This window comes from Sminthopsis crassicaudata, chromosome 3 (genome assembly GCF_048593235.1).
Source record: "Sminthopsis crassicaudata isolate SCR6 chromosome 3, ASM4859323v1, whole genome shotgun sequence".
Classification (NCBI taxonomy): Eukaryota; Metazoa; Chordata; class Mammalia; order Dasyuromorphia; family Dasyuridae; genus Sminthopsis; species Sminthopsis crassicaudata.
In genome coordinates, this window is record NC_133619.1 from 222313119 (window position 1) to 222338850 (window position 25732).

At 32.5% G+C, this 25732-nt stretch overlaps 1 protein-coding gene across 6 annotated transcripts in view; it reads right to left on the bottom strand.

Moving 5' to 3' along the window:
* Positions 1-25732, bottom strand: part of WWC3 (WWC family member 3) — a 176752-nt gene that overhangs the window by 57023 nt on the left and 93997 nt on the right. For all 6 annotated transcript variants that reach the window (XM_074300025.1, XM_074300024.1, XM_074300023.1 and 3 more), the window contains exons 4-7: positions 20223-20299; positions 19386-19465; positions 7492-7621; positions 3698-3847 (exon numbers count right to left, since the gene is read on the bottom strand). In XM_074300025.1, the coding sequence (XP_074156126.1) occupies positions 3698-3847; positions 7492-7621; positions 19386-19465; positions 20223-20299 (437 nt within the window). The remainder of the gene's footprint in view (positions 1-3697; positions 3848-7491; positions 7622-19385; positions 19466-20222; positions 20300-25732) is intronic.

The following is a 25732-nucleotide window of genomic DNA, read 5'->3' on the forward strand; positions in this document are numbered from 1 at the left end:
ATTTAGTAAAGAAATGGTTTTCAATCAAAGGTTATTATTGGTTAGGCAAATGTCCTAAATCTTTTTTAGGAAACTGTTACTAAAATGTTAAAAAAAATAAAATCAGAGTTTTTTTGGTCAAAGTTTACATAGTATACCAAAGATAAAAATCCAAATAATAAAAGCCAGAGATTAACTGTGTATATTATATTGGCATATCTTTTAGTGAATTACATATTAATGTGACATATTAACAGGATAAAATATCCTATAACAAATATCTGAGACTCAGAAAAATTCCAGGTTCAATGTCACATATGTTTGTGAATGGCAGATATTATGGCAAAATAGCATATTTTCTATGATCACAGACTGGAAAAAAGACAGGATTATAAGAATAATGATCAGAATTCACAAAATTCTATAAATTGAACAATTTAAAACAATGTAATGTTCCAATGTGAACTAATACAGAGTTGTAAATTTAAGAAAATCAAACCCTATGAAGAAAACATGAAGAATGACTTAGATGAAAACATACACAGTTTTTATTGGGAGAGGGACTGTACCCATGATTTCACTGATATAGGGAAGGAACTTCCAGATGACAATATTCCTTCAACTAAAACAGGTTGGAACATTTTCTGCAACATAGTCTTATGTTTAGTTCTGAATGGTTGTGTCACTTAAACACACATACACACACATACACATACAAAGTGGTTGGAGAGTTAGGACAATCTCTGAGACTATAGATTGCAGAGAGGGATCACAAATATATGTATTTGTGAATATAATCAGGGATGAACCATATGGCTTTGTCATGGGCCCTCTATTTTACCTGGTAACATCATTAGCTACCATAAATTCAATTGTCATCTCTGTGCACATTACCTTCAGTTTCATTTATCCCAGCCAGATCATGTTATCTCCAACTGCAAATATTTTGAACTGGATATCTTAAACTCAACTTACCCATAACTGAACTCATTATCTATCCTCCCAGACCCTTCACTTTTCCCAATTTCTTTATTATTTTTGATGTTACAACCATCTTCCCAGTCACTCAGGCTTGAAATCTAGGTATCATCCTTGACTCTTCACTCTCTCTCAATTGCTCCGATATTCAATTTGTTGCTGAATTCTGTTGATTTTACATTTGTAACATTCCTCCAATATAGCTCCTTCTCTTCACTAATGTCTTATTGCCACCCTGGTATACGTCCTCAATCAAGACAGACCTAAATTAGTGCCTTTCTGCTTCATGTCTCTCACTAGCCCATTCATTCTCCACTCAGCTAGCAAAATGATCTTCCTGAGGTATAAATCTAACCATATCACCAACAACTCCCTACCCCATGTAATAAACTTCAAAGACTACCCATTACCTCTGGTCTCAAAATTAAAATCTGTTTGGCTTTTAAAACCTTTATAACTTGGCTCTCTCCTACTTTTTCAGTCTTCTTATATTCTACTCCTTGCTATTCCTGCGCAAGATATTCTACCTCCTGATTCTGTAATTTTCACAAGTTGTACCCTATACATGGAATTCTCTCCTTCCCTAGCTTCCCTAGCTTCCTTCCCTGGATCCTCCGTCCCAACCAAAATTTCCCCTTCTACAAAAAAAACACTGTCCCTGATGATCTTCAATATTAGTATCTTCCTCTGAATGTGTGTGTGTCCCTAAAAAAAAGTGTATGTAAATATATAAAACACACACATATATATGTGTGTATGTGTATATATATATATATATATATATATTTGTTTGTTTGTTTACACCAAGTTGTTTGTATATTGTTGTTTCATTAGATTTTAAGGTTCTTGAGAATAGCAACTGTTTCTGTATTTCCTATATGTTCAGCATTTACTATAGTATGAAGAATTTAGCAAATATTTAATGAATTTTTACTTGACATATATGTATATATATACATAAACATATATAATAGATACATACTAATTGCTGAACATAATCAACAATGGAGTTAAACTTTTGAAACTATTGTTGTTATAATCATAAAAGAGAGAATTTTCTAGATCAATAAAATCATAAATCTGGTTCAAGAAATCATCATTACCATCATGATCATCATCAGTAATAGTAGTACTCTTCATTATCATCAAAAATCAGTCAATAACATTTATTAAAGGTCTACTATGTGCCAGGTACTATGTAAAAGCTGAAGATATGAAAAAAAGACAAAACATAGTCCCTCCCCTCAAGGAGCTCACAGTCTAATGGCAGGAGTAATAGTAGCAGCAACAATAGCAGCCAGTAGTAATAGTGGTAGTAGTTGTTGTTGTAGAACTAGAAGTCACTGTAGTAGCAGTGAGGGTGGTAGTGATAATGGTAGTAATGGTGATGATAGCAGTGCTAGTAGTTGTAGTAATAGTTGTTCTTGTGAACTAAGCTGCCTCTCTCCTTTTGCTAAGTATGAAAACTGAACTTTCAAAAGTAGAAAGACATTTTAAAATAACCAACGGGCTTAATGTGTCAGCATCTTTGGGGAATAACTCCTGAAATTCTATGTTTAGGACTTTTAGATGATCCATGAGACAACTTTCTGATTTTTATAATAAAAAAACTGAGATCAAGAGGTTAATCCACCTGTTACAAGTCACATAACAAAAGTACTCTGCTATTCACAACAGAAAGGAGTTTGACAGCAAAAGTTGGTTGGAATTGTTGTCTCATTAAAAAAAAAAAAAAAAAAAAAAAAAAAAAAAAGACATTATTTTATTTCATCATTAGCAGGCTTCTCCAGATCCTCAAAGAAATTTTTTAACTTTATGGGCTCAATTAATAAACATTTCATGAAGTGTCCAGTTTACCTGTCTGCAAGGAACTTAAAATCTAATGAAGGAGCTTACAATCTAATGGATTCTTTCAAGAAGAAAAACAGACTCACTTTTTTTTTCTCCAAAGATGATAAGATTATCTCTCAATAGCTACAAGTACTGAATCCCCTCCTGAATTCATTGCACACCTTCATATAAGGTTGCTGAAATTTTTCCAAAAGTCTTAATCAAAAATTATTTCAATTTAATTAGATTTTGAATATATAAGAGGCAATAATACACTGTAGAGAATAAGAAGCTGGCCTCAATATCAAGAAGATCTGAGTTCAACTACAGTCTCCAATATATGCAGGTTGTATAACCTAGGCACATTTAATTAACTTCACAATCCCCAGAGGCGACTCTCAGAGACTTTTAAATTGCAAAGCACAAGACGAACTAACTATTCAAGGAGGGAGTTTCCTCACCTAAGAGTTCTAGATTTCAGGGAAATCCCAGATATGATTAAACAACAACAACAACAACAATAAAAAACATAAGTACTCTATACCATCTTTTTAATGGATATTTAGGGAAAGATGTATGGCACCAAAATCAGCAATGACAGCAGTCTCATCTGTAATTCACACCATCAACAAGAAAACCCAGCAACTCTTAGGCATCTAAATCCTAAACATAAAAATCATGAGCCATCTACACTGGAGTTTAGTAGAGAAACAAGGAGAATCAGCATTTTCTTTAGCCTTTATAGTGTGTTGCATGTGCACACACATACACACACACACACACACACACACATGCCAAATATTTTTAAAATTAAAATGGGAAATGAAACAGAATAAATCATGGCAACATAAAAGCAGCCTTTTTTCTCCCCCTCTCCTCAAGCTCTTTTCATCTCTGTCAGCCAACATACCTCTCCAATGATGTCAGTTTGAGAACCAGCGTCACAGTATTGTTGAGGTAAACAAGAACCGCCAAGTGAACCATAATTATGGGACAAATCTTGCAGAGAGTCTGAAATGCAACAGCTATTCCTGAAACCATCCGTAAGCTTAGCCAGGCTCTGAAATGGAAGAAAAAAAAAAAAGAATATGAAAGCAGATTTCAATTTCAGTGCTGGTTTTGTTTCATTGTTGTTTTAGTGGCAGCTCAATAATCATGCTGCAATTTTTGTCATTAAGAAATAATGTATTTCTTATTCACTTTGCTTCTTCCCTCCATTGGCCAGAGTGCAATATGAAATTTAATCCCAATAGAGATACTTTTTCAGAGGAACAAAGTCTTTTTTTGAGGATTCACAGAATGCAAGGAAAACATTTATGCCCAGTAAAATTTGGAATCAGGAACATCTGAATTCAAATCCAGTCTCAAGGACTTATTTGCTATATAATCCTGGACAAATCACTTCACCTCTGTTTGTCCCAGTTTCCAAATCTATAAAATAGATCTAATAATCCTACCTATCTCCTAGGTTGTTGTGAGGATCAAGATGATATGTAAAAAGTTATTAGTGTCTAGCACATAATTAGTGCTAATGTTATCACCATTACCATCATTTCAATAAATATTCATGCCAGAAGATTCCTTAAAAGTTACCTAGATCCAAAGATAGATTTTAGGGGGAGTCTGTGAACTTTAATCCCAAAAAAGGTATATTTATTTCATATAGCTGTTTTACTTTGTAATCCTATGTAGTCTATCTTATTCATTTAGAAACATTATTTGGTAATCCATAGATTCCCCTATCACAGGAGTCCATGACATAAGTAAGAAATTAAGAACTCCTGCTCTAGTCCAACTTTCTCATTTCAGAGATGAAGAGAGAAGAAATTGCCAAAACCGACAAAGCAAAGCCTTGATTATTTTTATGGAATTATGGAATTAAGAGAATTAAAACTCAAAGGGACCTCAGAGTTCATCTAACTATATTCTCCTCATTTCATAGATGAGAAGCCTGAGTCCCAAGGAGGGTAAAAGAATCCCTGCTAATTGTGGTTTGGTCCATTTCTTCACATTTGTATCCTAGCAAATAACATAATGCTTATTATGGGCAAAAACTTTTAAAAAATACGTGTCGGTTGTTTGATTGCCTAATGTCACATAAGAAGAAATCCCTGACCTTCCATAACAAGAGGCAATATTCTTTACATTACAGAGCACTGTACTTGTACAAGAAGTTGTTGGTGGCAGGCATTTCAACTATCTAACCAATTCTACCATTTCCTTTTTTACTTTTGTTTTCAGATGTATGTTTTGCCCATGAAAAGAAATAAATTCTTTGATTAAGATGTCCTAATTACCCACAGGGGAAGTCTTTAGTCTTTTTTATAACATCATGATGACGATACAGCCAACATTTATATGGTACCTACTATGTGCCAGGCACCATGTTAAACACTTTGCAAATGTTTTCTCATTTGATCTTCACAATAACATTGGAAGATATGTGCTACAATCACCATTTCACAGATGAGGAAACTGAGGCAAACAGAAGTGAAGTTAATCTGCCCAGAATTACATAGCTACTAAGTATATGAGGCCAAATTTGAACTCAGGTCTTCCTGTCTCCAGATCCAACACTATACACTGGGCTACCTGTTACAGGCAAATGATTCAAAATTTGAAAAAGACCTTTAAAGTTAAATAAAATGCTTTAGAGCCAATACTATCCTTAACACTTGTCTCCTGTCAACTCAGACTAAGTTCACTAAATTCTTGACCTGATTTTTCAGTTGTAATTCTGTGTGGCAAAAAAATATTTTCATATGACTTTGCATATGCCAGAAATAAAAAGTAAATATGTATTCTGGCATTCAGGAGAAACCACTAGTATCCTCTATTCACAATTAAATTAAAAATAAAAAGCTTGACTTTCTTCCATTTTCTAAGACTCAGTTTTTGAGATAGAGATCTTCAGCCAGCCACATTAATGTAATCTATCAAATACAGAAGTTACTCTACACAAGACTCATCAAATGGGTTTAAGGCAGAATGTGACCCTCTCCAAAAGTCAGTAATTCTAAGATATCTCAGGTTATTACTCATAAAGAAGTAATGGAATTTTCACAGCTAGAGTGGCCAGGAGAAACTGGTTCATGTATTCCTCTCTAGGTCCATAATGTAGAGGAAAGGGGTTGCCTAAATCTACAGGAACTTTTCTGATGATTCCAGGAGACTTCAAGGAGAAGGAAAATGACAGATAGGCATAATACTCTCCAATAAAAATTAAAGGGAAATGTTTCTCTTTCTTATACAGCATAGTAAACATGGAAAAATAAACTGGACTTGGGAATCAGGAGATCTGGGCTTTTGTTTCATATTCTTATTTACCAGTCTTATGATCCTTGGCAAGTTAATGAATCTGAATCTCAGTTTTCTTATTATATAATAGGAATAATAATTTTTCCCTATCTCAGAACAGTTGGGAAGACTAAATGATGCAAGGCTAAAGGATTTTAAATATTAATATTTTTAAACTTACATATTACTGTTAGAATAAAATAACTAATAAATAAAAATTAATGTAGAATAAAAATATTTTTAAAACAATAAAGACTTTAGTTCCAAGTTTCTATACAAAAACAAAACTAAAATAAAATCGCTCCATGTATTAAAAAAAGGAAATACCAAAGTTGTGTACTTGCTATGTCTACAATCTACTCACAGCCACATGTTCACTGCCCTCTTTTAATTTCTCAGAGAATGGAGTCTTCTAAAACTCAGAGATATAACAATTCAATTCGAAAAGATTCATCTGAGTTGTCAATAAATCAAAAATTTCTCTCCTCCAACTGGCACCTCCCATTGTGCTTTGTCTTTACCTCTCCTACATATTTATTGTGTTCTAATTTGTATTTTATTTATCCAGTGCCTTTTTTTTATTTCCTACTAAAGTGTAAGCTGTTCCAAGACTAGGAAAGTGTCTCATTTCATCCTTGTATTACTAACATGTAGAATAATGTTAAGCAGGTGCTTAACAAATGTAATTTCAAATGAATTTTGGTGGTTCAACGAACATACGGACCACAGAGTCATTTAAAGATTCTTTAGTTGGTTTATAAAGTGCCTTCTGAAGACAACAATGCTAAGAGTCTTTGAAAGGTAGCTAAAAGAAAAAATATAATGATGAAGGCTAGAAATGAAAAGGCAAATGGGTCCATCCATCTAAAATGATTTTTGACACTTTTCCAGGCTTTTTAAAGCTTTCAAAGCTTTCTACCAACAGGTCTACCTACTTTCCTGGCAATGTTACACATTACTACTCTACATCCTCTACTCTATCCCAAATGTCCTTACTTTTCTACAAACATGTTATAATTGCCTTGCACAGGCCAGTCTCCATATCTTCAATCATGTCTTCCTCAAATTTCTTCCCTCTTTCTGTAATAGTTTTTGTTTATTAAAAAAAAAATTAAAATTAAATAGTGCACTTGAGCCTATAATCAAGAAAATTCCAATACAATATAGACAAGAATAATACAAGAATAGAGACTAGATTTATTCTATTTCCTGTAATAAAAGGCTATTTTCCTCCTAAGCATAGCAAAAAAAAAAAAAAAAAAAAAAAAAAAAAAGTAAAGGAAAAAAGAAAAGGCAGAAACTCAAAAGTCAAGGGTATAATTTAGAAAAGAAAATTGCATATATCAAAAAAGATGTAATTGGGGGGGTGCTATAAAGTTTAAAAGCTTTATGGTCTGACATTCTTACTTGCATCAGGTCCCGCCTTTCTTTTTCGCCTGTACAAATAGCTTTCTTTATGGTTCGGAGCTCACTCATTATAGCCTGGGCTTCATCCAATTTGTAATTAGTATGAGCACTTGACATCTTGCGATCAATTCTGTTAAGAAAAAATCAGAATGACAGCTTATCATTACACAAACATAGACATAAAAAGAAAAAAGGAAGCACAAGTCTTAAATCAATGACACTCAACATGTAAAATTTATAAAGTTCCTTTGACATCAAACACCTTTAAAGAGTCAAAGAATGGTTAACACATCAATGTATTGGCATGATTTTGTTGACAGAACATCTTTGATACTTAATAGCTTCCTTCCTGAACATAAAGGAGGTAGTATGACTTTACTTGGCTGACTATACCCTTTCTTGTTTCTAAAATGACATGATCTATTGTTGCCTTCACCCTCCTTATTGGGGGAATCCTCAATAGATTTATTTTCTTTCATTTGCTCTAGATACAAGCTGTCCGGATGAGAACAATTTGGTTCAGTGTTTGCATTTCCTCTAAGAATTATTAGGCAAGAGGAGCCATTGTTTTAGTCCTTTGGGGTATCATTACAAGGAGAAAGAACTTACAGGAGGGAGGGAATAGGCATTTATGTAATACCTACTATGTGCCAGATACTGTGCTAAACCCTCTATGATCATTGATTTTCACAATAATTCTGAAAAGTAGATGCTACTATTTTCCCCATTTACAGATAAGGAAATAATAATGAGAATATATTCAAATTATTTAAAATAAAAGTTCTTTAATTTTATAATTATTAAGCATAAGGAAAATATTTATGAAAAGTACTAAAGGGACAAATGAGTAGTTTCTTGAGGATCACTAGAATTTAAATAGCACTTTCTAAAGAAACAAACAGCAATACCTTAAGAGGCTAAAAAGTTGAGATCACAGTGATATCATTCATGATTGATAAAATTTACTTTATTATCACTTATAAAAGTACATATTTCCTTGCCATACAAAATGGAACTCTATCTTTAAAGTAAGGAAATAAGTATTTATTAAGTACCTGCTACATGCAGATACTGCACTAAGTGATTTGCAAATATAATCTCATTTGATCCTGATACTAACCCTGCAAAGTAAATGCTATTATTATCCTCATTTTACAGTTGAGAAAATGGAAACTGAAGTGTTTAAGTGACTTGTCCAGAGTTATACAGCTAATGAGCATCCAAAGTTACAAAGATAGTAAATGTCTAAGACTGGCTTTGAACAATGTCTTCCTGATTCCAGACGGAGTACTCTTTCTATTGAACTACCTACTAAAGGGAAAAAGGAAATGAAAGTACTTCTCTATCAAAAGTTTAAAAGGACAGATTATAACCAAGAATTAAATACTGGACTCTTCTTTTTGTAGCCCATGCACTGGCATAACTTTCACCTAAACAATGGGAGATAAGAAGCAAGGTCACTTTCTAACACCTTCTCATTTTACATTTGTACAGCATTTGGGTTTTTTTTTCAAAGCATTTTCACTTACATTATCTCATCTACCCAGTCTTTCCTCTATATAGTAAGCTGATCACTGTTCCTACCTCCTTAAATCCTGAATCCCAAATGCACTATCAACTTCCATTCTGCCTCTTTTGTTACTCCCATTGAGTCACAAATTGCAAAAAGCTTTATTTAATAAAATTCTGAGATTGTGACTGAAATATGGTATCCAGAAACATGCACTGGACAAAAAGAAAGAACACTTGGATTTTATTCCCAGTTCTGTCATCAGTGAATTGCTTATGTAGCTTTAGGCAATTCAATCTTAGTGAATCTCAGTTTCTTCATCTGTGAAAAGGAAGAGAATATATTTGATGAACTTCCATTCCCATCTTTGATTCTATACTGTTCTGACTCAAAAGGTTGAAATGAGCTATTGAAGCCCAGGTAAGTTTTACACATGTAACCTAACACACACTTTTAGAATGAAAAGTATTTTAAGTTAAATTCATTTTGGTAGCAAATTACATATTATAATTCAAATCCTACCCATAAAAACTATTAAATTATTGTTAGACTAATAGATTCTATTACCACATATAGAGCTTAGTACAGGAAAAGAAATTTCTTTTAGAGATAGATTCATATTACAGGAAAACCAGAAATACTATGACACATGATGAGGTAAAATCATAAAATAAAGGAAAACTCATGTGTTTTTCTACTTTAGATACTATTCAGAGAATCTGATATCTCTAATGCAATATAGGAATAAAAGACTATAAGTCATGAAACAGTAAACCTGCCTTTTAAGTTGTCTGACTTTTCTGCTATTCAAAGTTTAAATTAGCATACATCATGCAAGAGGCCCAAGATTGAATCTAGGCTCTGCTATCTTACTTGCCTTATACTAGCTTAGTTTCTCATTAAAATTAAACTTCAGTTTAATTATCTGTAAAGTGGAAACTTTACAGTGATACTTGAATTAATTACATGTTATTTTCCTGGTAAATGTAAACTATATGAGGACAGGAAGCATTCTAGTTTTGTCACTATGTCCCCAGTAATACCATACCTTGTACACACACAATAGTCACTTAAGAAATACTTATTAAAGTATAAACTTATCAGAGGGTTCTTTTGAGGATAGATGAGATCATGAATCTAAAATATTTTGTAACTCTAAAATATAACTTTAAACTCCTATAAAAAGTATATGTTCAAATGTACTTACAGAAACAATTTTGTACTTTCACTGATGTAGGTAGGTAAGAAATGCTATTGACATTCCACAAATATATTTTATAGGGCCAAAAAAACAACAACCAATACAGAATATGAGCTAAAATTGCTACTAACTATAAGGACCACCTGCTTCCCTTGTAATAAAAGCCTTTCAATTGACAGATATCAAGAAACACATGAATTGGTGCAGAATGAAAGAATTAAGCAGAGCCAAGAAAACTATACAGAATTACTACAATATAAACAGACAGAACCATACACACATGCACACACATACACACAAAAGTGAAGTTTGTAAAATTATAAAAACTATGCAGGACTCAAAAGAAGTGATACAAGAAAACACTTCTACTCCATTCCTTTGAAAAAGATGTAGTGACAAGTATTGTACAGTGCACATATTTTCAGACTCTTTCCAAGTATTGATCAGTTATGTTGATTTTTTTTCCTCTTATTTTTATCCTTTTGGTCTTAAAAATAGCATTAAATGAGATGACTCTCTGGGAGAGGAAGGAATCTTAGAAAGACTTTGATGATACAAAAAAAAATACATATTTATAAAAACTATATTAAAAAGCATATTAGTAAATAAACTAATGTCTTAATTTCTATCTTTTTTGTGTGACCATCCCATATTTTAAAACATATTTCAAAGTGCTTTACTTCATTGGAGTCTTCTGAATACTCAGTCCTTTTTTCTACCTTTTGCCACCACCACTGACAAAATAGCTTGCAGAGAATCACTTCTACTGCAATACCAACAAACACTAGCAATGTATACATACACACATATAAATCAAGAAAGAGAAAATATATGTGCATATATATATATATATATATACACACACACATATAGATATGACTCATCAATCAATATTTTTCTTGATTTATACTTAATTGCTCACAAATATTTAAAATATGAAGCAGATGAGATTTTTTAAAATTAGAAATTTAAAAAGTGATATATAGTTACACTGTCTTTATCTCTACACAGAATGGCAAAGCAGCCAGCAGGAAGTAAAAAGAAGATAGTAGACACAGATGAAATATTGGCAATATCATTTGGTTCAAGAATTAGCAAGATAATTCATCCATGCATTCTTCCTCTCATATACTTAATCACTCATTCATTCATTCATTCATTCATTCATTCATTCATTCATTCATTCATTCATCTAACCAGCCAACTAGCTCAGCATGCCATAGCATACATGCAAGGGAGTCAAGAGATATGGATTCTTACCCTGGCTTTGCCAGGGATAGTTATGGATTTAGGATCTCACAGGACTTAGAATCATTGATTGAAGACAGAATGGGAACACATGAGGTTATTTTCTCCAGTACTCTCATTTTATAGATGAGGAAACAGAACAGCAAGACAGTAACCAGTTTTTGAATGAATAAATTTCCACATACGCAAATGATGGGGACTGTACTAAATGATAGCTGAGGTTCCTTCCTTCCACCTCTATCAAGTACTTATTGGGCAACTGCTTCATGAACAGCAATGTGAACTTGTAAATTAAAAGCAGTCATTGACCATAAAGAAACTACCATCTTTGTACATGGAAATAATATTTTTAGCTACCTGCTCTTCTTTTGTCTTCTCAAAAGCCACTTTAAAATTACAAAAATATTGTTCATTCTCAATAATTCATAGTTACTAATTTTATTTATTAAGTAATTTAAAAATTTTTTTGTTGTTTTTAATTGTGGTTTTAGTCATAATGAACTTATATGCTATAAATAAAAAAGCCTTCAAATAGCTTTGTCTCATTGGAAATTAAGAAATATGAATGTTCCAAAATATACTAATGTTCAGAAATATTGTTAATATAGAATTTAAGTTCAGACTAATACATAACCCATATGACGAATGGAATATCAAGAGTATGCAAGAAGTCTTTATTTTTTCCAGAGTTTGTTCTTTAATTATTTCACTCATTTGAGCACTGTCGATCCAATACTTTATTTTACATCACCATTCCTTTCAATTTGTCTAAAATCAATGATCAATGATAGGTTCAAATAAAATTTAACTTCAGGATAAATCTGTAGTTGTGGAGTGGTGTGAGTTTAAAATTTTTTTATGGTTCCTTTTTTTGGTGAAAAGAATTAAAGAGAAAGGAAGCATATCATTTAAATAATTGAAAAAAAATCAAAATTAAAAGAACTTTTTTTAGAAATCTCATGTCACCAATCTCCTCTCTCCTTAAAGTGTTTTATGCTAGTACTGTTTAAGATGTCAAAAGAATTCCATCAGCCAAAATACTATTAATAACTAGAGAACCTTCTAAACTCCCACATCTTGAAGAAAAATGCTGCCAGGTCTATAAGCTCATTCACATTTAATGCTACAGATTATATCCGAAAAAGAATGGAAAGTTTTGTTAAAACTCCTGCCTTTTACATCACCAGCCCTGGCAGGGGGCCTTGAGTTAACCACAGAAAGCTTCCTGCAAGCCTTCTATCAACAGCAGGTACTGTTTGGAAAGCCAGTTTTGCAGCAAGACCTGTCCTACAACCAACAACAATGCCCTTTTTGTCTCCGCACAACTTCTTTATGTTTTCCTGTTATCAGAATATTGGTTCTGCCTAGTATTTTCTTATGAGTCTGCCGAATGTGATATATTTTAATCTATCCGTTTTTTAAGAGCTAACAATCCCACTCTGTTCTGAAACTTTGAAAGATTTTTTTTCTCCATCTCAAATGCTAAAAGAAGGCCCTAAATATGAGGAGCATTCAGTTGTTACATACAAATTTAGACTTATTGATGTTATTGAGGAAGAATAAGGAGTGTATTAGATAGACAACTGTACCTCAAAGTCAGGAATCAATCATTCAACAAGTATTTATTAAGCATCAACTTAATTACATTGCTGTTTGCCTCAATTTTCCCATCTACAAAAGGAAGATATTGGAATCAATTATCATGTACCAGGAAGACCTGAATTCAATTTCTAATTCTGATACATAATAGCTGGATGACCCTTGACAAATCAATCCTTTTAGTCCTCTGAAAGACTACAAATTGTAGGAAAGATACTGATTTGCACTGGAAAAGGGAATTTTTTGAAATGAAATTCCCAAACCAAGGAAATCACAAGTCTGAGTGTTGAAATAATAATAATTATAATTATAAAGGAGAACAAGGAGAGGGAAGAGGAGGAGGAAGAAAAGGAGAGGAAGAGTAGGGTGAGGAAAAGAAGGAGGAGGAGATAGTCTGGTAATTAACATATATAATACTTTTTTTTATTTGTTTGCTTGTTTAAGGTGAACCCATAGTGGAGCTTAAGTAATAATTAAAACTGTAGGTAATAAAAACAAAGAAAATGCCCATTAGTTGGGAAATGATGAAAGAAATTAGGGAACAATGTGATAGAATGCAGAAAAAGACACATACACACACACACACACACACACACACTAAATACAATAGAAATGAAAAGTACACTTGTGAAACAAATAACTGAATGTTATATGATTATAATAACTAAGCTGGGCCCTAAAGAAGAGTAAGAGTATAAGAATTTCCCTTCTTTTCTTTTCAAAGGTAGAGAACAACATAGAAAGCACTATATTATTATGCACATACATGTAAATATATACATATATGTATGCATGTGCATATGTGTGTGCATGCACACATTGTGGAATTGGACTGATGTGTTGAGTAGTGTGGTTGAATTTTTTACTGCTTCGTTTTCCTTTTCTTTCTTTTGAAATTCTTTGACATAAGAATTAGCCTTCTAGATAGAGGAGGGAAGATAGATTGGGAAACAAAGGTGATGTAAAAGCCCAAGGGAGCAATTGGTTTTTTTTAAAGAATGTACTTCACACAAGCTAGGTACTGGACTGGTACATGTACATGGGTTCTAAGTTTACCTGAACCATTTCTTTTAAAGAGAAAACTACCCACTTTTAAACCAATAACTATGGAATATTCACCAGCTCTTGATCTGCTCCCCTGATTTCTGCTCCTTACCAAATCAACATTTTCTGGTAAACCTAGGAAAAAAGCAAGACTCTTCCAAAACCCTCACCTTCCCTGCTCCAAAAGGGCAGGGAAAGTAACAAAGGGTTTAGACAGGCAGAAACTGCCCTGTCCATTTAAAATAGAATTCTCTAATATCTTCCAACCTAGGTATAAATTCTGTTTGCTGGGAGGTACACACCCAACCCAGACACAGTGACAATTGAAAAAACTCTAGTGTTCAGCTATCTTCAAAAGTAGGAATGTCAAGCACTGTATACGACAACACTTTGGGCATTGACCCTTAGATCAAAGAAATGTGCAGAAAAACTAAAAGGACTCACACCACAGCTCTCATTTCCAGTCTGTGCCAATGGCTAATGTGTTAAACTCAAGCAGTTCCTTTTCCTCTGGACTTAGAACTCTGGGGCTGGCACAGGCCCCTGTAATCATTGCTGGTAACTATTTCTCTTCTCTAAATTTCTGAACTTATTCAGAAATATTGCTTCCATTTTTCTATAATTTAATCAAATATTCCTTTGATTTTCTGCATCTAAAATATTTATTTTTTAATTTCCTTTAGGAACTGTGCTGTTTTTAAGAACTTTTAAAATGGATAATCTGTCACTCATCTGTGAAAGTGTTTACTGGGTGGACATTTAAAGAACAGTCTCCCTTGAGAGCCTATATTCTATCTTCAATCTCTAACCACACAAATCTGCCTTGATGCCCAGAACGCACTTTCTCCAAATTTACATCTCCAGAAGGGTTAACTTCCTTTTAAGATTCACCTTCTATTTCATCTCTAATGGAAGCAGACTTTCCATGTCATCCTATTTGTTCATTTAGCTCTTTTTCCCCCCTCAAGTTACCTCACATTCATGTTGGTATACATGTTGTAAGTCACAGAATAATTTATGTTTCTTGAGGGAAAAGAATCTTTTTTTTTTTTTTTTTTTTTTTGCTCAGGCAATTGGGTTATGGTCCCAGGGTCACACAAGTAGGAAGTGTTAAGTGTCTGAGACCAGATTTGAACTCAGGTCCTCCTGACTTCAGGGCTGGTGCTCTATCCACTGCGCCACCTTGCTGCCCCTTTTGTTTTTCTTTTGTATCCCCATCAATTAGGACAGAAATATGTACACATCAAGTGCTTATGAGGCTGTAGGTATTGTGTTTGATGTTGAATGTTTGGTGACAAAAAGACCTAAGTTCAAATATTACTTTAGACCAGACACTTACTAGGTGGATAGTAAGACCTGAGGAAATTATTTAATCTCTTTCAGCCTCAATTGTTTCATCTATAACATAGGAATAACTGCACTTATATTACAAGGTTGTTGTGAAGATCAAATGAGATAACATATATAAAGTGCTTTATAAGCCTTAAAGGATATATAAATGCTAGCTGTAATGATTAATGAAAGCCTATTGAACTAAATTGAATACAGTTCTTTTCCCCACTATTACTAGCACTAAAACTCAACCCTTAAGTGTTTGTTGATTTATAGGCTTTCCTTAAATGATGTTAAATGACATCAAAAGGGAAAATAATCTAGAAGATTTTTCATTTTTCTTTAATCACTAAGGGTTATTGGTCATAACTCAAAATTTGCACCTATACACTGACCCACCCAATAGAAATAGAATATTCACTTATTACAAATTCAGTTTAAACTTCCCTCAAATACCTTAAAGTAGTATGGAAAAAATTATAAAGTACAGCACCACCAAGAAGGCTTAATATAAAAAATATTAAAAGGAGCACATCTTAATATTGCTTTATATGACACAAGAATATGTTTCATAGGTTTAATAAAATAATTAGCAAATTATTGCAATTCAAAAATGTCAAAAATTTAAATTTAGATTAGAAGTCCCCTATTACAACCAAAAAAAAAAAAAAAAGTAGCAAATAGCCAGGGTTATTAGAATGTAAGCTTCTTGAAAACAGATATTATTATGGTGGGTGGGGTGTTGTATCCCCAACACTTAGTGAACTGTCAGTCATATAATAAACATATTCACCTTCTAATAGAGCTACCAAGAGAAACAATTTTCCCTCATCATATAATTAGGTTCAATAACAGTGGCCTCTGTTTTCTTTCAGGTAATAACAGAATAATTTTTAAAGTCTCTTCCAGGTTTTTCTTCTGATATGAATATGATTTTTTCATAAATTTACCCTCATTCACAGACATATAATAAATGAATAGGCAGTATTAATTTGTCTTGAATACTGAATGCCCAATATTCCCCAGTGAAAAAAAAAGTCATTTGTCTACTTATCTTGGGCTAGGAACAATCCCTGAAAGTGAAATTAATTCTGACTTCATTTATTTCCCTAATGTACATGTGTGGGAGGAGTTCATGAAAAATAACATTCTAGCAAAAAAGCAAATTTCAAACTACTTTTTAAAAATTATCCTATCATTACCTGAAAGCAAAATTCGCTATGCCACCTCTCTAAAAAAAGATTTTCTCTTTTAAAAAAAAAAAAATTACAAAATATTCTTTTTTTTCCCCTCACTTATGCCCAAGAGGAATGAAGAATTCTGTGCCAATAAGGAAATCTGACCAAAATAAACAAGTTGAGGTTAAAATACTGGAACCAGCCAAACTCCTAGTGAGGCACTCTGGAAAAGAATACAGTGGATATTCTGGGAAGCCAGGACAGCAGAAAAATTTCTGGAGGGAAATTGAAGGTCCTTTCTTAAAATTACTGTTGGGTATGAAATCAGTGCTCTCACTTAGGAATATGGAGGAAAGCAAAAAGAAGAGATCGGCTTTTGTTCATTCTTTGATCCTGTAGTTAATGTCAAAGTTAATGTTTATTGTTGCTCAGTTGTATATGGCTCTTTGTAATCCTTTTTTTTTTTTTTGGGGGGGGGGTTTGTCAAAGAAATGGAAGTGCTTTACCGGTTCCTTCTTCAACTCTTTTAAAGATGAGGAATTAAGGTAAACAGGATTAAATGACTTGCCCAGAATCACACAGCTTGGTAAGTGTCTGAAGCCAGATTGAAATTCATAAAGATGAATCTTTGTGACTTTATTCTATTCTCAGTACCACCTTACCGCCTATCTCTAAAAAGTACATTTTCTTTCTCAAAGTTTTAGATAAAACTTTCATTACTGTTGTTTTTTAATTCTCAGCTGAGAAATTTATCAGAGCCAAATCTTAACATCAATTCTTTTTAGCAAGTTAGTTCATCCCCAAAAATAAATAAATAAATAAATAATGACACCAGAAACCCGGATATCAGAACATAAAACCATTTAATTACATTAATTCTCTCAGGCTGAATAACTCAGGAGATGAAGATTACTTGCCATGTGCCATGTGCAAAGGGTGGAATCACAATCAATATTTCCTCTTCCTTCTTTGTGGTTATGCAACATAGAACATGTGCAACAAAAATTTAATGTTAATGGAGCATGGGTGAGAAGCCAAATCCAAATGCAATACTGGTTTTCAAAGCATCTTAGCCTCCAAATCAGTTAATAGATGAAAGGTCTAGGCAGTTTTCAATGTGCTAGACTGTCATGTTCAGTTTGTAAGTTCTTTGAATATGTCATCTATCAGCCAATGGAGTGATGGGAGAGGTGTATGTATAATATGACAGGGAAATGGCATGTTCATATAAACTTTTTATATTAGGAAAATGATGGAAGGAAAGAAAAGGACAGCTTTTGACAAATGATCAAAGAAAAATATTAGTCCTACTTGTGTTAGACTATTTTTTTAATATTTTTCAATATTAACTGATAATATTCTCAGATGCTTTTGTATTTTACTTTTCCTATGCTTTTCAGCTTCAGCATCATGAATTCGATGTATTTTCATTCCTTATTTGAATAAGCATCGAGTTAAAGATACATTCTCTATCTTTCCCCTTCCTTAAAAATAGGATTGAAATGATTAAAAAAACCAACAAAACTTTTGTTCAGCAAAGTTATACTACTTTTTCTAGCTAAGGTGAAATTTGAAATATATCTTATTCAAAGTCAAAGCTAACACACACACACACACACACGTGCGCGCGTGCGCAAGCACACATGAACACACACAAAGGTATCAACTACTTGTAGGATGTTAACAATGGAGAAAAATACTGGCTCTGAAGCTAAAGGACTTAAGTTTAAATTTCACCTCTGTTGAATATTTATATATGATCTTGAACAAGTCATATGGTCCCATCTAGTTCTAGAATCCTACTCCCATAACAATATAAATAGAAAAAGAATTAAGCCAGAAGTCAGAACATAAGATTCTGACTTTTGCTTTCTGGGCCTCCCTCCCTCATTTGTAGAATAAAGCTAATAAGCAGATAGCACAAGATAACTAGATTAAATGAAATAAGCAAGACATTTTTCTATTCAGCATTTGAATTTTGAGATTAAACTACTATCAAGTCACATAAAATTGCATATATTTAAGAAGAGAAAACTTTTTTTTCAACTTGCTCATTATTAAAAAAAAAAAACCTGCCATTTCATTCATTATAAAACTGAAATGTGCTAAATAATTATTTCTTGTCTTCCTATAAACATTAAACAGAAAAATTATAGTAATAGGCCCAATTTGCAAAGGTAAACTTTGTCAAGTGCTCAGGTGAAGGTGAGCTATAACAAAGCAAATATTTTTGCTTATGGTTTTTTTGTTTGTTTGTTTTTAAACATGGCAAAATGGGAATTTGTTTTTCTCAATTATGCATGTTTGTAAAATGTTTTGGGGGTTTTTCTTCTCTCAGTGGGATAAGAGTGAAAGAGAAGAATTTGGACCAGAAAATAAAATAACATTGAATGGTTTTTTGGACACCTGATCAACCACTATAAATGTTCACTAAATTAATGAGTTAATCCTCTAAAAAGTGAGAATTTACTTTTGACTTCTGAGTAGAAGAAATTTCAGGATTTCATGTTTCAAAAAACAAAGGTGCCTGGCTTCTAATTTTTTTTTTTCCCAGGTCCAGTGCAGGTAAGACTGGGAAACAAAGACTATTTTTTAAAAAACTAAGTCTTATGGTATCTTCAAAATACTGCCTAAAGGTATTTAACAAAGATCCATAGAATCAAAGGAATATCTCTATCTATAGATAGGTGCAGGCGCAAGCACGCACACATGCACACACACACATACATACAGACATTTATTTGCATAAACATATACATATATATTAAACAATTCCACTTACTCTTGCAGTGTCTCCACTCCTTTTTCTTTATGTTGCAATTCTTGCTTCATTTGTGTCAGTTCTCGTTTTAATCTGGAAAGCTAAAAACAAATACATTTTTTGGGGAGGTTTACACAAGCAAGTTAAAGGTAAACATTTCTGCTATCTGAACTCATTTCTTTCAAAAAATGATCAATCATATGCTGGCTAAAAATGTATAAGTTGTGAAAAATGAAATATTTGGGAAATGACAATCTCACTGCTTAAATGACAATAACTGGCACTACTGGAGTAAAGACACTTTTAATTCTCAAGTAATGCAATTTCAAAGGGATATAATCTATTATAGAAACTAAAATGACTGCTATTTCTGAAAAGATGAACAAGGTTTTAAAAAAGGAATTCCACCTTCCATTACCTAATAAAGAGGATGAATAAAAACTAATATATGCTTTTTTAGGAGAATTCAATGCCTCAAATTGTTGAGTTTGTTTGTTTTGTTTTTTGTTTTTGATTAGCTGATTTATCCTTAAGGAAACTGAAGACAAAGCCTTAGAGTAAATTCATTAACTGTTAAAAATTAAGAGAATGAAACAAGAAAGAACTATGATTACATTGTTTCCCATGGCTAGTCTATTATCATATACATATGATCTGAATTTTTAAAATAATAGTCAAAAGCTATCCAAAATGAGAATGTTATCAAACTTATCAAAACAAAAGCTTACAAGTCACATATAAACCATCATTTAATGAGAATTTTTTAAAAAGTTAATGAATAGTTGAATGAAATAATTTTATTGAAGTGAAACATATATATGACAATTTTATTCAAGAAAATATGCAGGTTTTACTTACTCTATCACGACGGCTTGCAATCTCTGCTTTAATTTGATATGGGTCATATTTTGTATTTGTTGAATATCCAGAGAATGCTAAAAAGAAGAAAAAAATTTTACTTTACAACAATTTATGCTCCACATTGCCTCAATTCCCAGATTAGTCACTATATATACACAAAAGCAAGAGGTTTGACATAATTCTAATGTTCATAAAAAGTATATTTGTAAAATCAAAGTTAAAAGCCAAACTTGGCTACTTATATCCATCAATGTTAAGGATTAATTTTTTTTTTTTTAAGCAAAAGTGTAATGTTACTATTTCATCTTATGAAGAAAACAATATCTCATTAGTTATTTCATATTAAAGATATTTTAGATTCAAAGCTGTTTCAAAAGCAGCAAACATTTAACAACTGACACTCCATTTTTTGGTTTGTTTCTTTGTGAATTTTCTAATCAATATCATAGTATCTGTGACTATGGGTAAGTACTTATTTTAGCCTCAGCAAAACCATTTCAATGAGTAAAATCTTAGTGATCTGATACATTCAAGAATCAGTACCACATGTAATTAATTTTAAGTTTTTAAGATTAACTTTTATACACAGCTTTTTGACCTTATACTCTCTGTGAAAACTAAGATATACATGAAAAACAAAAACAACTTAAAGTTTTCAACTTTTTGTCATAAATTTTCAAACATCTCAGCTGTTTACTCATTTTTTAAAATACATTTTAAACTTTTCTTGAGGACTGACTATCATAGAAATATCCCTCCCTACATTTTTCTAAAGCATTCTGTTCAGCTCTTAACTTGGCTCCATCACATATTATCTTTCAACAGAAATAGATCTATTCATATTCCCTCTTTCAAAACATTAAGTAATCAAGGACAAAGATTGTCATGTTTCATTCTTGCAAATCTTCATTGCCTAGCCCAATACCTTCCTTGCACATAGTGGGTGCTTAATAAATGTTTGGAGAAGAGCGAATGTACTGAAGGGAGGCTTAGGTGAAGTAACACAAAGTGGGAAAAAAAAAAAAACTGAACTAAGGGTGGTTGTAAATGAACATCATTGAAACATTTAAAAATACGTAGAAGAGGGCAGAAGGAAATTTAGAAAGGATCACAATAAATCAAGGCAGTTTTAATACCATCATATTAAATTTAATGTCCTTTTAAAAGTGTACACAATGAAAGTTCTCGTTTTCATATAGGATTCCTTTTTTTGTATACTGAAATGTTCATGTTTACTAATATTTAAGCTGATAATAAAAAAGAAAAAACTTAAAAGGCAGAACTAAGAGAATAATACATGCAATAACTGCAAAAATGTAACTGAAAACAATGCCAAAGGGCATCTAAACTCAGATTAATTGCTATGAGCAATCTTAGTTTCACAGAAGACTTGATGATGTCTTTTTTTTTTCCCCTTCACAGGAGGAAGGTGGGGGCCAATGGCAAATAAGGTTATTTCGTCAATACATTTTACTTCACTTTTTCTTTTCCACAAAGTAGAGAAAGTATAGAAGGAAATAATGATGATGTTTAAAAAAAAAAAAAAAAGTATCAGTAAGAAATAACAAATAAATGGTGAATGTGCTATAATATACTCAGGTCCTTAGGTTCTATTAAAAGGTATTGTTCACTGTCACTAAACCAGATGTTCACTGACATCTTATCTGCTATTCCCCACCTCTGGTCCAGTTTCATCCCTCATCTCTTCCCTTTTCTGACTTTTTCTTATCTCCCTTTCCTATTAATTCTCTAGGGATTTTTGGTCTTATCAACTTTTCCGGTGAATAGCTTGGCATTTACATCTCTTAGGAATCAATGACAGTCTTTCCAGTGGGCATTACATTGTCTCAGAAACAATCTAATCTCAGTGATATTCTTTATTATATTATATTACATATTATATAATTGATATTTATATAGCACTTTCAAGTTTTGCAAAGCATTTTATGTACATTATCTCATTTGATTCTTCTAATAACACTGTAAGACAAGTGCTTCAAGTCATCTTATTTCTATTTTATAGAAAACTGAGGCTCAATAAGATTAAATCACACAATTATTAAGTTTAACACAAAGCATTCAAATACAAAACTTTCCTGACTCAACTCAGCATTGTTTCTATTCTCTCAAATCTTTTTACTTCCATCTCTACGTTTAAAATTGTTCCTGTAATATAGCTGCTTGGTTTTCAATAACTGAGGCTTTGCTGTATGTAAATTATTTTTAAAGGGCTTCATTTTTGTCTAGGGTAGAAATAATCAAATCTAAAAAAGGAATTAAGTTAGTAATGTAGTGGGCCTCAGTTGAGAGTAAATGCAAAATTAATTAAAATGATTTTTTATTAATGTTTTTTTTTTAATTAATCATACTGGCAATTTAGCAAAATACCTTTCAGCTCAGCTTGCTAGCAAAGTGCAAGAGGAAAAAACTAGCTTGGGAATCAGAGGGACTGGTTTCCAGGTTCAAGTCTGTCATTAACTTAGATGTGTAATCTTGAACAAGTAATTTAATTTTTCTAAGTCTCCTCTGTAAAATGAAGGAATTATAAGGGCAGGTAGGTGGTGTAGTAAACAGAGCACCAGCCCTGGAATCAGGAGAACCTGAATTCAAATGTGAATTCAGATAACTAGCTGTATAACTCTGGACAAGTGTTTTAACCCCAATTTCCCCCCCCCCCAAAAAAGGGGGAGTGTCATAAAAGATAATCACTAAGTCCCTTGCAAACTCTAAAGTTCTATAATTATCTGTTAGTAGCTAATAAAAGCTACTTATCTATTATAGTAGCTAATAAAGGCTAATTTTTATTTTGAATTTTTCTCAGAGAACCACAATCTTCCCAAAACTTAGATGTTCTCAAAACAGTATTGCACAATCAGCAGCTACAGATCTGAGACCCTTTATTACTCAAACCTTTAGTCCTACTTACAATATCTGTAAAAATTTACTATGGTTGAGATGTCACTGTATATGTATGAAATCAAAATAAATAATAACCTCTATAATACTATTTTAATAGCCTGCAAAGTTCAATATTGTTACAGCCTTGAAAGTTTTCAGGCACAAGAATGAATAGCAAATAAATATCTGAATGACCAAAATAATATGGAAATCATCAAAACTATAACCAGCATTGTCTTTTCTTTTTTGCATCACAGCCCAATGATGGGAAAAGAGGGTAAATTTACTTAGATACAACTTCCTGAGAGGGGAGAAGAGGAGGAGGAGTAAAAGGAAGTATACCCTGGAATATCATGAGGTTTCTAAGCTGCTTAAAAGACTACAAAGTATCCCCAGGGCAGGCCTTTCTGAATTTCTCTACCAAGGTCAAAGCTTCAAAAATCCCATCTTAGAGCAAATCATTCCAGCCAATTCTGAATATTTGCAATGTACAAATATGTAGTTAACATTAAAAATTTGATGAAAAATGATCAAGATTATTCATTTCAATCACAGAATGCATATTGCTAATATTAACTGAAAAAAACTGAAACAAGTGTTTCTCCTTTGTCAATAAATTATCTTAATAAATTTCTACAGAAAATATAAGCATAATGATCCAATTTGGAGGGGTTCAAATTCTTAATTCTGACAGATATTAGTCATATATACCTAATCAAGTCTTTTAACCTTTCAATGTTATAGGCAAATCACTAGTACTACAAGTTACAGACAAGTAGCTGATCTGATCTATATCAGAGAAGGGAGTTTCCACACTGAAAGTTCCTCTCTCTCTCTCACACACACATACACACACACTCTCACACACACACACACACGTATGAAATCAAAGATTTGAATCCAATATAAGGGTAGGGATGAGGAGGACAATATATTTTAGGTTTTACTTCTAGTAGTGAAAAATCCACAAAAGTAATCCAAATAAGTCAGAAATGTATGTGAACTTTTATAAGCTTCCTGAGTAATGCTCAGTTTTTCTTTTATTGTTCTTTCCTTCCATCATTTCTTCTTTCTTTCCTTCCTTTTTTTTTTTTTTTACTCAATTCCATTTCAGAGATAGATATTAAATAAAATATTCCAGGTCTAACATTTTTCAATAAAGGAATTTTTATGGTACTGCAAAGTAGTAGTAAATCTCCTTTCTTCTAGCAGTGGACTTTACATATATTGGCAAATATAGTTGAAATGTTGCTTGGTTTTGCTGAAATACTTTTTTTTTTCTTTCTTTTTTGTCTTGGTTACAAAGAATGGTGAAGGAGGGATACTTGCAGAAATGAAGATGATACAAAAACAATTTTTAAAAAATAGGGAAAACAACATCAATAATTTTCAATTTTAAACTTTTTCTTTTATTTAAAATTTGAGCAACATGTAAAAAGTACATATGTAAACAGGATGCCAAATCTATTTAAGTGAAGTACTACTTTTTTTTTTTGATCATTTAATAATAAGGAAAAACACGGACCAGAAATTCATTATCCCTTGTATATCATTATTCCCTACACTATCAGGTAAAACATATTCTACCTCACCTCTACTTATAAAATTGTAAAGAATTCAAGTCAGCTATAATTTTCTCTTACTTTATAAATCAGGGAAGTAAAACATAGAAAGGTTGGAGTACCTTGAAAGAATAAGGACTAATAAAAATTTGTGACTACATCTCAGATGCTGCCACTTTCAGTACAACAACTCTGCTTCCACTGAATTAGGCAAATCCATAGTTTGAATTATTTCCTAGCAGTTTGGTTGGACAGATGTAATGAACAACTCACATATATCATATATATCTCGTATTGTATTGTATTGTTTTGTACTGTATTGTAGAGAGAAGTCGGGCATTTTTTGCTCGTCCAAAAAATTTATTGTGAAACATGATTTTATAAGAGATCAAATGTGATTCATGTTTCAAAAAAAGAAAAGAAGGTATTTTGCTCACTGTGGGAAATTAGTGGCAATAATAGATGTTACACCTTTAGAGAACACTAACCTTAAGAATGATCTCTCCAAGAGATTATCACTTATCAGTGGTTGTGTAGCTGCAGGGATGGCTGATTAAGGGAGGTTGCTTAAGTGAACTGGAGAGCAACCTAGCAAAAGACTAACAAGAACAGACAGGTTCCAAACTAATACTAATTATCAAGCCAATGAGAAGATTCCCACAAAGAAGCACCTGTAAAACAATCAAGAACAAAACTGACAGGGAGGGGAATAAAAGGGAGGAGCTACTAGCAAAGGAACAGTAGTTTAAAGCCCTCAAGATCCAAAAATACTACTGGTAGGTAATTTTGCCATGTTTGATGGGCACACTTCCAAGTTGAGAGTTTTTTTTTTTAAAGATTAATACAAGTAATTATGTCCCTATAAACAAATAAGCCTTACCAGTCCTTGGAATTGACACTTGTCAGATAATAAGCTTCAAAAATGCAGTGATACAACCTTTCAACAGGATCCATGTTCGCCAGTCTGTCCCAACATGTCCATGTCAATCAGAACAAAAGGCTGGATAGATTTGTCTGTGGCTTTTATCTTAGGTCAGATAGGAGTAA